We start from the raw sequence: 16,962 nt of genomic DNA, 5'->3' as shown, positions 1-16,962 counted from the left end.
ACATAACAAAACAAAGAAAAGGAACCGACTTTGCTGTGAAATGACATGAGAGTGGCACAAGGTGAAGCCGCGCATATCTGAACTGGTCTCTCAAAGCAGAAGTCACACTGTCATTTTGTGTTGGTTTAGGTCTTAGACCAAGAGGCAAGGTTCATTTCGTGCACTAGTAAAATAAGACATATACATATGTCTTGTATTTAAAATTTAAATTTGCTTCATTTTTCACCTAATAATTTCCCTTGTGTTCTCTGTAGCATCCAGCAGAGGGCGCTGTCGACCTTCATCTCAAAGGCGCTGCACTGATTTCCACATGAATAGAATTTCTCCAGCAGGGACATGAGATCAGTGCTCCTCTCAGCCCTGCACAGTCTTCCACCCCTGAGCCGCTTGAATAATTACAGTCCGTCAAGTTGGCTGGCACCAGCAACACTGATGAGCGTGTGTACTTGTCTGAGTGCGTTTCAGTCAAACAATGATACCCATCAGCCTCGGTTTCATAAGCTCCTTATGTTAATAGGCAGCAGAAATGAAACGTCTGCCTTATCGCTCGCCTCTTTTCTGGCGAGCCGGGCAACAAACAACTGCAGTGATTTTTAAAGGGAATGTCTGCTGAGAAAGGAGCGTGTTACCACCAGCAGCTGCGGGCTGCACCAGCACATCAAACACAGTCAAATATTTACACATTCGAACGCCAAGACCAAAGAGGAGGAGAGCGTTGATAGATTATCTGTCAAAAAATAAAAAAAAAAGTGAAGATGAGTGTAGCGCTTCAGGGACGACTTTTGTGCAACTAATCCAAGCATCCTTTCACGTTTAAGAAAACAGCTGCTGGAGGAACATCAGTTCCTGAAACTGCCATTTAGGATGTTGATATTTTTCATCAGGATTGTTCCGGACCTCCCCCTCACAAGAGTTCGAGCTGTTTACAGGAAACATCTGTAAATCTGTGCCAACACAGAACCAATGTAAGTGGCGTGGGTTGACTTCAGGGTCTTTAGTCTTGCACCAGCACATTTCGCTCTTGCTTCCCCTGAACATATCTCTACCCCTTCTCTTCCTTCACTCCGTCTCTCCTTCATGTTCTCCCTACCTTATAAAGAGAGACACCAGTCTGGTTCTCTTAAGGTTTCTGCCTTTAACAAACAGTCACGCCTGCCTCCACCAGAGGCTGCAGATGAGCAAGAGTCATTTCAAAAGTCCTACATTCAAAACTCTGCACACACAGGAGAGTTACATAACATAAATGGCCACAAATGTCTCTTGAAGCATTCAAAACGGATTAATTGAAACAGTTTGCTCGCCTCCAGAACATGAAAAGAGTTGGCTCAAGGTCCCCAAAATCATTTATCTTGTTGTGGATTTTAAACCCACAAACTTCGTCCTGCTCTTGTCACGACACACTTTGACGCCCTCAAAGGTTTGCTCCGTAACTTTGCTTTGTTATCAAGTTTCCAAAAGTCTTAATCTTAAAAAAAGATGGGCCTGATTTCAAAAGCACACTGCAGTGTTCTTCAGTAAATATCAGCGTTTGGACAGTTTAAGTGGTTGCTGGTGTGTGATGGGGAGGCCAGACAGTAAGCGTGAGAGCAGAGATTCACTAAATCAACCTCTCTGGAAGAAACAATCCTGAGAAAATGTGTCTCTAAATGCGCCTCACATCTGCCGCTGGAATCACGCCTGAGCAGGTCCATCGCAGTGAAACTCCTCCTCACTGAAGCCCTCAGATGACTTTTTAGGGAGATTCACCCCTGACACACACACAGACTGGAACCACCGGTGTAATGCTGGAACCACATTGCACTGGTCGACTGAACGTCCACAGCTGTGATCCAAGCATGATCTCAAAACGCTTCTCAAAAGCCAATGATGTTGTAATACGATTGACATTCCTCAGATAAGTGCTGCATGTCCGTGCGCTTTCCTCGTCGCCTCACTTCACCACTGGAATTTCAAATGATAGTTTGTTTCACTTATATCATGTGCCTAGTGACACTTATACTCCTGCTAGAGCTCTCTGCTTTCAAGGTCATGATCCTGGTTCGCTCAAGGTTTCTGCCTCAACAAGGGAGTTAAGAGTAGCTCCTGTTCTTTTCTGTGTTCTTCTTTGACACAATGTCTATATTGGCACCTACCAGAAGTGATGGGCTGGTGGTGCTTCATGAAACAGTGTCCTTAATTTCAGAAGCCACTAGATGGCATTCTCCAAGTTTTTAAAATGATTTTCTTAAACACCACCTATACAACCTCTCCTCTGTGCCCGTCAGGTTTGTTGTTGTGATCAACAAGAATGGGTCAAAACTGTTTATTAACTCACACTAACATCTACTTTGGCTTGTTTCACATGAAGAAAGAGCAACAAACATTTCCAGTTACGCAGTTCATCTGTATATATGTTGCAATTTTATTTGACTGCATTGTTGTTGAACTGACCACACATTTCTTATTTGACTTAAGCAACTGAACTTCATTTGAGTTTTTTATTCGCTTTTAATCTGAATGTGGCAACGATGGAAATGGAAATGACTTCTAGGAGCCAATGACTTGTGTTGTCACACTTGAGCCCCTGCTCCTCCATACAGGACATAGAGATGGCTCCTTGAAAACTGCTTCAACTCTCACACTCTCCATCCTGAAGCCGACTAATGATGATGGGAACCAGCACGCATCCAATGAGTCCAGTGTGAAGCAGAACAACAGCAACAACGCACATATATTGTGTTTTCTTGTTCTCTCAGAGAAGTTTGTCATCCATTCTCTTCCTTTGGTGGAAACTGTGGACGATATTCTGCTGGTACTTTTTACTTTATTTTAACTAAGTACAAGTAAAAGTAATGTAATTAAGTTAAGTTCCAATTTCAAATGCCCATGAGTCAAGTTCAATTAGTTTGTATTTGGTGCTCTAGCATGTGTGTGGCAAAGGAAGAGGAATACAATTCTGTATTAAAAGAATTACAACTGTCAAAGCCAAATTAAGAACAGAGGAGTAAAAGGTTTTAAAATTGTACCTTTTGTGGGTTCGATTTGGAAAAAATAAGTAGAAGTTAAAGAAGGAAATGACCTAGTTGCTGTTGAATAATCCATTTTGATAGTTTCCACCTCCACGGGTGGATGGGTGCACCCCTGCTGGCACAGGTTCTTCTGTTGTTTATCTTTTATTATCATTTCCATTTTGGTTTGACACACTAGAGGAAGTGAGCTCTACAGTCAGGCCTATTTACAGAACCAGACAAAGTGCTATGATGAGAAAGAATAGGGGGGAGTCTGCAGTCCTGACCCCACCGCTGAACAAGGCAAAAACATATCCCTCAGAACCACAGTGTCCATTGAGGCCATACGTTCAAAGGTGTCAGGAACAAACCATGATTTCACAAGAGAGAAGTTGACTCACTCTGTGCCACTTTCCACCATCTGGGTGAGTAATGAGATGCCGTCCAGGTTGATAAACTCCTGAGCGAAGGTGATGTCGCGGGAGGCGTTGGCCAGGTCCTTCAGTGCCTCCAGCTTGGCGTCCATGCTGGATGACTGGATCCTCTCGTGGAGCTGCACCGCTGTCTGGTACTGAAGAATTGAGGGTGTGACAATGTTATTGAAAGAACATATTGTACAAACAAAACTGCTTTTTTTTTATCTGTAGCTGCTTTAATTCTGCACAGGCTACTTACAGGCGACGTGGTCAGGCGCAGGATGGAACCATTCTTTATGTCGTTGCGATTCTAAGACAAATCAAAGGTGTGAGAACCTCTACCTAGCTTTGGAAGCTGCAGCTCGAGAGGAGCTCACAAACCTTTTCTGTGATATAAAAATTGGTGGCATCAGCAATCTGGAGAGCAAAGTTTTCATGGTTCCCCAACGACCAACTGAATGAGATTGGAATGAGACAAAAGAGAATCATCACCATGAAAACGTGGAGGGAACTTCAGACAATCTCGCCATTAGGCGTCAGTTTGCCAGGGTGTAATGGGGGAGGAGGGAGGGGAGCTTGTCAGGCAGCCAAGTTTTCATATTCAGCATCAATTTACATTCTCACACGCCAAACACAAAAGCAGACTTACCCCTCACACACTTCTTTAATAATGGCAGAGAGGGGCTTTTTCTGTGGAGACAGGATATTTTGAGTCAAAACAAGCAAATGACTGGATTTCTCTCTGTCCAAACTAAAAAACGGAATTAGTTTCACCAGGTTTAAAGAGGATTGATGGGAAGTAGCACTCACTAGGGTGTATAACATTCGGTCTTTTATAGGATTCATCTATCTAAATCATCTCAGGTCACTGTGATGCAATACATCACCTTGTGATTTAACTCACATGTTTCATATCTGTCCATCACTTTTGAGAAAATTACTTTGAAACAAAGTCTAACATATTATCCACAAGATTTGTATTTTCACCTCAAGTAACTATATTTAGTCTTCCTGAAAACCCTAGGCACTTTACATCTGATCAACTGGATGCGATGACTTTTACTAGCGCAACGCCGGCCTCTTCTTCATTGGAAATCGACCAAGCCACCATGTAGTACTCAGTGGCTGACACTGACACCGAGTTGAAAAAAAAACTCATATAGTTAGGGTTAATACTGGAAAGTTTTTCAGTAAATGAAACCTTTTCTTACCCATTTCAGCTCACTCGACTCCATCCCCTAAGACTAAGTCCTGGTCAGAGATTTCTATTTCACTTCTCCAGTTTCAACTTCTGCCTCCATTTTTATATTTATATTTATTTTAATTTTATGTATTATTGTTTATTTTATTGTTGTCACAATGTATTTTGTTTGCGTGTTCTATTTTAGGTTTAAAAAAATCCAAAACCTGGAAGAATGGCATGTTAATGTTGTTTTGTTTTTTTGGATCGAATTGTGGACGGAAATTGTAATTACATTTTTATAATTGTAAATAATTGTCTAAAAAAATAAATACTTTCACCACAGAGCCTCACTAGTGGCTGAATAACACCTATCTCAGGAGCCATTCAGATGGAGAGCCACAAACAACAAGACCAACTGTCTGCCGTCCTGATCTCACCACAAACCCTGCAATGCAGTGGCACTCATGGGGGAAGACCAGGATAATAACACAAAATTCTTGAGAATGGAATTATACGTTGACACAAATGAAGTTTAAAAAAAAAAAAAGAAATCCTCCCCAAAAAAAGTCCACAAGAGTTGGAATCAAACCAGCAACGTTTTTCCTCATCCAACTGATTCAGTAAGTTATAAAAAATATCTTAAGGTGAGTATTGATTCTAAATCACACAGTCACAATTACACAAAATAAAAAGGATACAACATAGAAAGGTAAGATTCCAGGCTGAAGAAAACAACTTGAATGAGCACATTATAAAATGATCACTCATAGAAAACCATGAAACAACATTGCTTTCCGTCATGCCACTGAGGTACAAAGCCAGAGGAATCGAAGCTGCAACAATGAAGATTTACAGGCGATAACGGTGGACGTATGTGACGGGGAAAGAAAAGCAGGAGAGAAGAGACGAGTGGGCAATGACATGTGGCAAACAAAAGAGTGAGTGACAGAGTGACGCATAATGGAGATGACGGATCTGAGAGTGTGGTGTGGCACGACACGTTTGGCCACAACTGCGGTTTGTATTGTACGTGCAACTCAAGTGTGCTAGCACTGGTTTTAATCTTCTTTAGACAGTAAAACACTGGAACCAAAACAAATTCTTTATTAAAATGAATAATAACTTCAAATGAACTATGAGAGCCAGAGTTAAAGCTTCTTAACTTGTACTTAAATGTTGGTGGGGAAAGTAGATATCCAGGTCAGTCCAAGATGGTGGAGAGTTTGGGTTTGCTCGGGACTTCCCTTGTAAACTGGAACTGCACGGTCTCATTCTGGAGGTCGGCAAACTAAAATGATCGATGGTCTGTACAAACAGTGTAGCTCATGTTTCCATAAAATTGAAGACTGTAACACAGCCTTTGAAGCCATTTTTTCCTCTTAAAAAAAGCAGCTTAAATAGATTTCAATACATTTGGTTGCAGTCAGCACCAGAACATACGGTAATGTTTGGCTAGCTGTGTAGCCTTGATCAATGTTCTTACGGCCACACAGTAGTAAAAAACAACCTGAATGTAAAAAAAAAAACACTTTGAAGTATGCTACACAAACAGCGCCGTAACAGCAGATAGTAACAACCATAAATGCTGTCACAAAAACACTCCCACACTCAAGTTTGCAAAGTTGCACCCACACAACAAAGTAATGTGCATGAACACACACACACACACACAGATTCAGGCGAAGCCCACTCCTCATCACATGACTCAAACCGAAATATACCGCTGTGGTCCCATTGTACAGGAGAGATGGAGGACGAAGAGGAGGAGGGAGCTGATGGCCGGGGACGAGAGAGGAGGAGAGTAAATTTCATTGTCACAACAAAAAGGACCAGGAGGAGGGAGTGGTGGGGGGGTGGTGAGGGAAAGCAAATGAGGACAAGAAGAATAAAGCCGGAGGAGGCGACAGAAGTTAACAGAAAGATGACAGGAAGGGAGACGGGAGAATTAGATAAAAGCACGGGACGAGGAGGTGCAGGGGAGGCGAAGAGGAATTACTGTTTTACATCCCAGTGTTTCTGTTGATAAAGGGTCCTTAGTTGATAAAAGTCAAGAGTGTCTGCTTGCAAAACATAGTGGGATCTTCAAGGTTCATCCATTTAGAGGTGTGATCAGGGCTCCAGTTGCCACGGTGACTCAGAACTTGTACAATCATTAGTCTGTCCATGAGTCACGCTCACACACAACTTGGCTCTCAAGACATTGGGGTGTGTGTTGTACGACAAACAATAGTAAATATTGTGAAGCTAATGGGGGGTTACTGAACTGTAATGACTTATTAATAGAAGCCAGTTTATACATCAAGCTCTTTAGCAAGTTCAGCATTTCCAAGACGAATGGAGGAGTCTCTTCCTCTTCCCAGACCACCTGTAGTCTGGTGGAGGGTCTTGAACACAAGCCCTGAAGGTCTGGTACCAGATCACACAATGCACAAACCACATTCCTTCTGAGCATGAGGAACATGAAATAATTCAATAAACAACCTTGCCTTTTATTGATATGTGTATTTGTAAGGAGGAGGAGACAGAGTGGCGATTGACTTGGTTCAATTGGTGGTCCATTGAGAGGACAGATGCCATGTCTTGGGCATCCAAGTTTAGTAGCTTCAGTCGCTTCCCAACATTTCCTAACTTGCTCCCCATTGACAATGAAAATATTCAGAGTAAAAGTACGTTGCATGCACTTTGCATGACACAAGTGTGAAATAACCAACTTATGAACACTCAGTTGATCCACACCGAACCAACCAGAGCTTCCTGAAGTCCCAGCTGACCATGATATCGGCTACAGTTTGGAAAAACTGGGAAGAGACCTCTGAAAGCATCAGCAACTCATGACCCGGGGGCCAAATTCAGCCCACAGAATGCTTTTATGTGGCCCATAAGCCATTAAATAGATGCCATTGGCATACAATTTAACACAACAGTAGTTTAATATCAGGACCAACTCAGATCACACAACTAAAAACCAGAGAAGGAAGGGAATTTAAAAAAAAGATGAGTGCCATTTGTGTTACAAAGAGTTGGTGGTGAACAAGTAAAATCTAATGAACCTTTAGCTAACAGCTACAGCAGCACGTGGCTAATACATCTACTCGCTGTTCCTGAGCTACTGAACAGATGATACACTTCAATGAACAGCAAGCGGGTTCAGGGTTCTGCATCACTCGCCAATTAATGTGAAGGTTTGTATTTCAATTGATGGAGAAGGCAAGAGCATCTACCTGGTCAATCTCCATGAGTTTGGGGAAAGCCCCCGGCCACTCAATCGCCACCTTCACGATGTCCGACGGTGGCGGCATGGCTGACGGTCACAGAGTTTCGTGCCTCTGCTGGGATCACCAGAACCCGCTCATCCAAACCTGCAGGACGAGAGGAAAATTGGATTTAAAACAACAATGTCAGCTACATTAGGGCATAGTAGCACTTGACTGCTACACCGAGCACATCAAGCCGTCAGCCATCAACCCTGGAGCAGGCCTGGTCAACCTGCGGCTCTTCACCAAATGAGCCGCCGAACTGGCTGCGATTTTGGCCAAGTTGCTGTTGAGATGATCGTTTATACAGGAAAAAAGTCAAAATACTGTTCAAAGACTTTGACTTGCGTTTAACTTTGAAACATGGGCGACGTTATTGGTGGCATGAGCCGTGTAAAAAAACAAAAAAAAATTATATATATATATTTATTAAAATAAATGGCACAGACATTTCTATCTATGAAGCCATGAATTTTAAAAATACATAAACCGGTTGCGAACCAGCAACCTTGTGACACATAGGCATGTGCTTTAACCGCTGTACTGCCGCTATGTCACATGACCAGTTCAGGTGAGTCTTTCATATTTGTAGGATGTGACTCTTTTCAGCAGTGCAGTAAAACAATGTGGCTCTTAGCCTCTGACTGGAAGGCCACCCCTGACCTGGAGTAACCTGATACATCCTCAGTGGTGCTGATAAGGCGCCGTCGCATGATCACAGATATCTTAACAACAAAAAACACAGTCGTATGCACACCCCGATCTAATAACTCAAGTGGCATTGTGATTATAGCTCATTGAGATATTAAAAATGAAATCAGACCATTGTCAGTGGACATTCTTGTTTTTAAACGCTAAAAAATAGAGCTTATCTGAACCAATTTGCTATTCATTTTCAACTTAGTTTTAATACATCAGCTGGTGCACCAAGTACGTTGTGTAACGCTCGGTGAATCCACTCTGGATTCCGCCCTGCAGCAGATGCTTTTTGGATGCCCAGAGTGAGGAAAAGTCAGGCTATCAGGCAGAGGAGCAGACAGCTGGCCTGATGCGAAACCCCGTGGCTGGCTAAGATAAGCCCGTCTCACAGTGGGAAACAGCCAAATCCAAGCTGAACTATTCACACTGTCTTTGCAAAAGAGACTGGATGTTGGATTTGTTCAAGTGAACAAAAGAAAGGCGTGAAACCTGTTTCTTTTTGACATAATCTACATTGTCACGGAGCATTAACTGCAGGAGATGTCTTGAAAGATGCGAGAGGATTATGGCATTCATCCCACCAGTTGAAAATGTAATCATTAATGTGGAAAAGAGAGAAACAGAAAAGATAAAAACAGATCAGTTTCACTTCTACCAACCAGTCTCACTTGCACTGATGTGGAACTCAGTAACAAGTGAGATGAAAGACTTCAACATGACGGTTAAAAAAAAGGGTCAGAGTCAGAAACGAGAAGAAATATTTTTCTGGTGAAGTGACTTTCAAGATCCTTGAGGATTTATAATCATATTTAAGAATTGGGTAGCTGCAGGATTTGACTATGCACACTTGCATTCAGTTACATTCTTATGTTGCCAATTGTTTTAGCTCATGTGACTGTGGACTGCACCACAGAAAAACCAGAGGGCAAACCACCAACAACTGTTGTTAAAATAAAAACAGAAATAATAAGAATAATTTCAAGTCAGTCCTTCTGTTATTTATTTCACAGGGATCAAAATGAGTACACATTTCTTAGTAGCTGCAATAAAAGACCTAACTCAAACAAAAATGAGCATAGATGGTTAAGAACTTACAGACAACTTAATACATATAACTTATTATCTTGACCAGTTATCCCGGTTGATGCCTTGTCAACAATAACCCCCATCCTTCATGACCTTCACCGGCTCCCCATCACCACCAGAAAACCTCCTTTACCCGCCAGCGTATCCACGGCAACGCCTCACCCCACCTCACGAACCTCCTCTCCCCACAAACATCAACGAGGAATCACCGATCCCAGAACAGCAACCGCCTCCACCCACCAAAAAAAAAAAACGAAAAAAAACCAAGCTCAGAACCAGAGGTGCCTTCTGCTCTGTTGCCCCTCGTCTGCTTAACTCCATCTGAGGGCACTTTTGACTGACATTAGGCTTTTAATCTGTCTCACAGTTTTAATCTCTGTGGCACTCGAGGCCTTTCTAGAATGTTCAATTCACTCTAAGATAACACCCAATTAGACGCCCAAAAACCCCATAATACAGTTTAAGTTTTGTAACTCCAGATCACAGTCTAATGCTAAATTTACTCAACAGTAAATGGGCAAAAAATCCATTATAAATAATTCAATATTCTCCATCTATTGTCATCTTCATGATGGTATGATGTCATAAAAAGTCATAAAAATGAGCCGCTAACTTTGAGCTGCCAAGGAGGATCCAACTTATCGTACACCACACAATAGTAATGTAGAGTCAACAATTAACCAGAACATGCACTTAATCCAGAGCCTCAGATTAAATCAGGTTTAAATCTTTTAAAATCTACTTTAAATCTAGTTGTGGGAAGATTTCAGCATCAGATAAAAGGACACTACCGCTGCATTCATCAATTGGGCTGCTTTTGAAGTGTACATAGAAAAAGATTTGTTGTAATAATATTAATAATAATAATACATTTGGTTTTACAGAGCACTTTTCTAGGGCACTTAAAGACGGTTTACAAAGAAAAAATAAAATCGGTTTTCAAAAGATGTTCTGAAGAGGTGGGTTTTGAGTTGACTTTTGAAAGAGGCGAGTGTGTTGGTGGACCGGGTATAAAGATGACAGGGGGTCGGCGATGACCTGTCGCCCAGGGTACGGTATTTTGACTTGGGGTGAGATGGTGGGCGTCAGCAGAGCAAAGGCGATGAGTGTCGGAATGATGCTGTGGAAGGTCAGTTATGTAGAGATTTATAGGTGATGAGGAGAATCTTGTGCTTTTAAATGCTAAGATGGAAAATTCAGCTTGAGAATATTCCATATACGCAGATGCGCTTCCGCTCAAACTTAACATTTCAAGACAGAGCGTTCACTTCCTCACTTTTGGAACAACAGTGAATTAAATGTATCTTGTACTACAAGTTCAATCCACCATGTGACTTAGTGTCTCGTGTTCGCTGGTTAGCTCATTGCAACTCAGTTAGAGTTACTGCTAAAATGTTTCCTACTATCACTGAAATCACCTCTTTCAAAAGTGGGAGTAAAAGAGACCAGATCAAAAAGGAAAAAACAAACTTTCGCTGGTTGCTGTTGATGAAAGGCTAGTTCAATCCAGCGTTTTAGATTCAAGAAATATAATTACGGAGTTTTAGTATGTATCTTTTCTTCACACATTATTGTTACTGTAAAGAACATTTTAATCAAAGCCCGATCGACATCGAATCAGACTCAATATTATGCATGAAACATTTTCTTGGAGCGGAGAATGAATCATTTATCTTCCTCGACTGTCTAGAAAGCTTTAATTGTTCTAAAATGTGGTGGGGATCCCTGCAAAAACACTTCTTCACAATTAATTATTGATTTCTGAGGAATATTGAATGGGTGAGCTACAAAGCTTGAAAACTGATTCGAAGAATTTCTTAGGAGCCGCTGTTGCCGCCGCCCCACTAGCAAACATACGACTTATCGATACAAACCTCTTGATGTAAAGACAATATGCGTAACAAAGCTGCCCTTCTGGCGCATGTGTGCCTGGGTACGTGTGCGTGAGTCACCCCGTGATATTCCACACGGCTCTTCATGCAAGGGTTCGTTGCCATGGCAACCACTGCATCAATAGTTTGAGATGTAGATGCCTCTTTTATTCCGGGAAGTTTGTCATAATCAAGTCATATTTGTCACAACCATGGTGGAGTGAGTCAGTGTGACCCCGCCGCTTCACATTTCACCACTCGAAGGAGAAATTGTGTTTCATTGAAGACTTGAGTCAGATGGCACGCGGGAAACGCGAGTTTGCTCATGGCACTTAACCCTGTCGGCCTGGTTACCCTCCAATGTGACACTGGATCAGTCCAGAAAAGTGTCAAGAGCTTTGTCCGTTTTTACCCACAAAAATGGACAAAGCTCTTGACACTCAACGGTACGCACCACAATGCCATTTGGTAAAAAAATGTTTCGGATTTTTTTTTCCACATAAAACAGATGAAGCAAACACAATAAAGAAAGATTTCACGGTAAGAGTCTATGATAATGAAATTAAACAAAATGAATTGACAAACGGGTTGTTTTAAGCAGCTGGGGGGTGAATTCAGGGCAACATTTTCGCTTCAGTACAGTTGACACAGATCAACTTTCTGTTATATTGTGCAACATCAAAGGTGCCCATTACACAGCAAATCTTGTCCAGGTTTAGTATGTTTTCAATCTCTCCCGTGTCTGTTGAAACTGGAGATTTCTCTTCTTCCCTCTCAGAGACCGTAAATACATCTGATTTCCTTTGGAAGAGAGGGAGAATCCTAAATTCTCACGTTACGCCCAGTTAAAGGGCGACGTGATATTTAGCCGCAGGTTCGAATGAAGGCGCTAAACCATCAATAAAAATGCCGAGCGGGTAACGGGAGAGGACACGGTGACTCAGAGACTGTGCCTGATTTGTTGGACGGCTCTCCAGTTCACCTCAATAATTCATGATGTGTAATGTGAGGGTCACACCATCGACTGGTGGAGAGGGGAGGGTCGGGGTACACAGTGGGTGGTGGTGAAGGAAAGGTAAATATGCGCTGTGTAACAGTAACAAGGTTGACAGATTACATAAATAATTAGATCTTTTATTTTATGCTGTGAATTTCTTTCTTTCAACTTGCAACTGATGATAGACAGATTCCAACAGTTTAACAAATGGATAGTTTAAACCTATAAACACAATACAGAGCTTGATTTTCTAGCACATTTCAGTCTGAACAGATGCTCATGATGCTTGTAACCCGAGTCATTTTTTACTAAAGGAAATAACAAGGTGTTATGGCAGATGATGTTCCAGAACCCTTGAAATGCAATGAAGTAAAGCACCACCCTATAACACTGTGTAGTAGCAGGAGACGGGGGAAGGTATGGGGGCGTGTATTAGCCCGAGACACACACCTACGTGCAGTCGCCGGCATTGTGGATGAAGTGAGCCAGAGGACTCTGAAATCTGAACTGGACAAATAACATGGAAGCTGAACATCAAATCGGAAGTGTGCATGTTGGTGCCGGGTGCCGACAGTGGCATGGTCATTATGCCACAAACTTTCCGGAACAAAAATCCCTTAAAGAATTTCTTGTATACATTTAGATGCAAAGTCAGGTATCAAATTTAAAATCGGAATATAACAAATAAAAGCCCACATACCACTGTCTGCTCACGTTGTTATTGGTTTTAATAGTTGTTGTAGTGGGACATTGTAGAGTAGCAGCCCTCCTTAACATTCTTAAAAGAGGAGTCCTCCTCGAATGACCACAAAACAGCGCTGACATTGCAAGTCACACTTGACTACACATCGACAACAAGAGCAAAATCACCCCCCAGCCCACGGTGGGAAAATATCAGTTCCTCCAAAAAACGCCGGTCAGAACCCTGAAAAAAAAATAACCTGACATCATAGAAGCCAATGACTCCATCAGGTACACCATGTCACAACATTGTCCAAATCTGAAAAAGTGGACAAGACAAACAAATGTGTTTGTTAAGAAAGTTAAATTCAAATAACTATTACTACAACAATTGAGAATAATTAAAGTGTTGCTACACTAAAGGTCAAATTTACAAGCTCGCAGTATTTCCTGTTGGTGGTCAATGAAAGCTTGTACACCTGAGAATAGTTTTGCTAAATAACTCTTTATGATGGACAGAAACATTTTCCGGCATAAAAGGCGGTAGCTAGTTGTCAGTACTTTAATTCAGGTCAGAGAATATTATTGACGTGATGGATACGCCAGGTAACTGAAGCACAACAAAGAACAAATCGATTGTAGTAAAAAATAAACACAAAAAGTTCCACATTGCAGACTTTAGTATCTGTTTCATATCAAGCAGGATTTTAAACTTGAAACCGCTTCGACAGAAGACCTTGATGTGACTTCAACGTGCAGATCAAATGAAAACATCTGCAGCTCTCTTGCTGGTTGAGTTTCAGAAGGACCCTTTGAGCTTTTCATCTGATGCCTTGAATAAAAGGCACCCAGCTTCCCCACAGGACTGTTGTGTTGTGACCGTAAGGGGCACCGTTTCCCACCCGAGATCTCAAACAAAAGCCCACCGACGTGGAGCAAAACAGCCAGAAGTAATTGTTGCACCTTCACAGAGCGAGCAGCTACAAGATGGTCGCATTACACCCCAGAGGGAAGATGTAAGATTATATGCACCATGGCGAATCTCTTGAGTTCACTCAGGACATTACGATTAAGCTATTTATAAAGTGTTACCCTCTCCAAGAAAATTAGGACAAGACAACTCTCCAAAGTAAAACGCTGAAAGGAAGTGAAAGAATGCAGCCACATATCAAAGTAGCTGACAGGAAAAGCCCTCTCTAACACAAAGGGCTGACAAAACACCACAAATAAAGGAAGAACACAAAGGGAAAGGCTGAAGTCTGGGTTTTGAAACAGTCTTTCAACACTTGAATGGGGGAAGTTCCACACTCTGAGACATGTAACAAACTAATAAATGGAGAAAAGCGAACTCAAATTAACCCCAGCCACTTGTCACTGTTCTATAGTACGAAATAATACAATATCATGCAGGAGGAGGTAAAGTGAACTTTTGTCAGTTCTGCTGGACCAAAATCAGGCACTTAAACAGTGAGAAGTAAGAAAACCATTAGATATAAATCAAGTTTCTCCTTGCTGTTAATCTTCAGTCACAATAAAAGCCTGACATTGGAAATGAAGATATCTTTAACATGCCGAACCAGCAACCACGTTCTCAAATTCAAAAGGTTGGACTCATGTGTCTCCTGATCTTTAAACCAGCAGTACAGACAGCAAAGGGCCAAGAAGTAATGATTTTCTGACAGATTAAAACAGAGAAAAAAACTGTGATTTATTGTCTTGTGTTGTTTGATGGTTTGTGACTTCACTGTGGGTGTTTTGGTAGCTGTGTATAATATTAAGGCATCACATTTTTTTGTTACATTTAAGATTCTTTCCTTCTGTCTCAGGGCCTCTCACCACAGTTGCAGTATATAATGTGGCTTCATAGGAAAGTGAATTGCCCACCCCCCCGGGCCCGTGTCGTGCAACCAACCAAGTCACACATGTCATGCCCTCATTTAGTGCACACAGGAGATGAAGTAAAATTACTTGCAATAAAAGATGTGTTCTGTGCCAGACAGGCCTTTACTCCACGCAAACCTGGCATTGACAGTCACCAGAACGGCAACAGCAACTTGTGTTTGCATTGTTATGGTTCTTCTCTGGTTCATTTAGATCATTTTTAAATAATGTTCCAAAAATATTTGAACTAGTATTAATGCATGCCACGCCACCTGTTTAACCTTCAAAGAGATGAGTCAATAAACACGAATACCTCAACAGCAGTGTCCTCATCCATTGTGGCCTTCAACTTCACTTAAAATTATTTTGAAGTAGACACTCCCTCTTCTGTGCAGTATGCAGTAGAAACCAAGTCCACGATGCATTTCAGTCGCTGTATACAGGTACGTATAAGAAAAAAAAAACAATTTCAAAGAATACACAAAAACGTAAAAAATAGATTTAGGCTACATGACTGATATTTGGACAGAAAAAACAAGGCTGAAAGAATTTAAAGTCGTAAACTATGAATTCATATTTACCCCGCCAACCACCAGATTCCAGGAAACTGTTAATTTTATTTTATTTATAAATCACTCACTGACGGAAATTTAATGACAATGACACAAAAAAGTCATTGGAAACTAAATGTATATCATCGGGGAGTTTGACTTGTGGTGGCAACCAGGAAATCCTGCCGGCCAAGAACTCAACTATATACAGTATGTAGGCAGTTGGTTACACACTTGGTGACTGCTCAGTGGTCAACAGTGTGCAGCTCTGATTGCCACCGAATTGCTGTAAATGCCAGTCAGAAGAAATTCCGTTTTTGAGGGGAGCAGTTACTGACAAGGAGATAAGTTAAAGAAAGAACACAAATGACCCATGCATCATTTCTGAATGATAGTTTATGGAGAAATAAAGACCCCAATTTCATAAACCATCATTTCAAGGTTTGTATCAGGAAGAACATTTGGAGAAAAAGTCCTATTATTATTAGCCTGGAAACGTGCAGTTTCCAGCAACGACAGCAAACAATGACTTGTACCGAGTCAGAGCGGAGCACGCTCACAGCCGCACCCGAGGCCTGCTGCATCCTGTCTAACATACGTCGAGTAAGAGGATGTGAGGACTCACCTCAGAGCCAACTTCACAGCAAGAAGCCAGCAAGTCCTTCCTCCCTGATCAAGTGAAATAGAGGAGACAAACCACTCTAAGCAACTTCAGAATCAATTCCTGTCTGGAAGTGAAACGATTTCAGCATCATAGTCAAAGACCTGACAGCAGTTTGTGAGTCAGTTGAGGTTTAAAAAGCAACCAAGAGGGTGAGCGAGACGGACAGAAGGAGGAAGTGGGCGTTTGTCGAGCAAAAAGGAAGCAGCAGAAAAAGGAGCGGGAAGGTTTAAAGATAAGACGATGGCCAGGAGTCGCGGGGTCTCAGTTGTTTATAGAAGAAGAATAGTCGGAACAAACCACTACAGTTTAGTGTATTTACTTGGATGCACATTCCTCTTATCACCTTCAGTCAGCTCGTGTTAGCAATAAAACAAATAGGAAATTATTTGTTTATTAAGACCGTTATTTAAAAAAAGATATACATTTAATGTCCAACCGGCCCTGCAGGAGCTTTGTTGCTAATGGCATTAGCATAGCAGCACTAGACAAAAACACAGACTAGAAATTAATTTAAGAAACATGCAAAATAAATTAATTGCTGGGAAGGTAAGAAAGACCTCATTATTAGTCACACAACAGCTCCCGACTGAGTTTTAGGAAAAATGGTGCTATCAGCATTTCCAGTGGGAGAAGGGTCTCGGCAACACCGGCCTAGACTTCACAACAGGTCACTGCCTTGAATATGTCAACCA

General features: G+C 41.6%; 1 protein-coding gene across 7 annotated transcripts in view; it reads right to left on the bottom strand.

The window, feature by feature from the left end:
• Positions 1–16,962, bottom strand: part of elmo1 (engulfment and cell motility 1 (ced-12 homolog, C. elegans)) — an 89,372-nt gene that overhangs the window by 43,769 nt on the left and 28,641 nt on the right. For 6 of the 7 annotated variants that reach the window (XM_053864046.1, XM_053864051.1, XM_053864050.1 and 3 more), the window contains 5 exons: positions 7,808–7,945; positions 4,053–4,093; positions 3,785–3,857; positions 3,663–3,713; positions 3,389–3,558 (listed from right to left, as the gene is read on the bottom strand). In XM_053864046.1, coding sequence (XP_053720021.1) covers positions 3,389–3,558; positions 3,663–3,713; positions 3,785–3,857; positions 4,053–4,093; positions 7,808–7,885 — 413 coding nt within the window. In that variant the 5' untranslated portion in view covers positions 7,886–7,945. Of the gene's footprint in view, positions 1–3,388; positions 3,559–3,662; positions 3,714–3,784; positions 3,858–4,052; positions 4,094–7,807; positions 7,946–16,231; positions 16,456–16,962 lie in introns of those variants that run through there. The other variant, XM_053864048.1, reaches the window with a different exon arrangement.

This window comes from Synchiropus splendidus, chromosome 4 (genome assembly GCF_027744825.2).
Source record: "Synchiropus splendidus isolate RoL2022-P1 chromosome 4, RoL_Sspl_1.0, whole genome shotgun sequence".
Classification (NCBI taxonomy): Eukaryota; Metazoa; Chordata; class Actinopteri; order Syngnathiformes; family Callionymidae; genus Synchiropus; species Synchiropus splendidus.
This window is presented reverse-complemented; position numbering and strand designations above follow the sequence as displayed.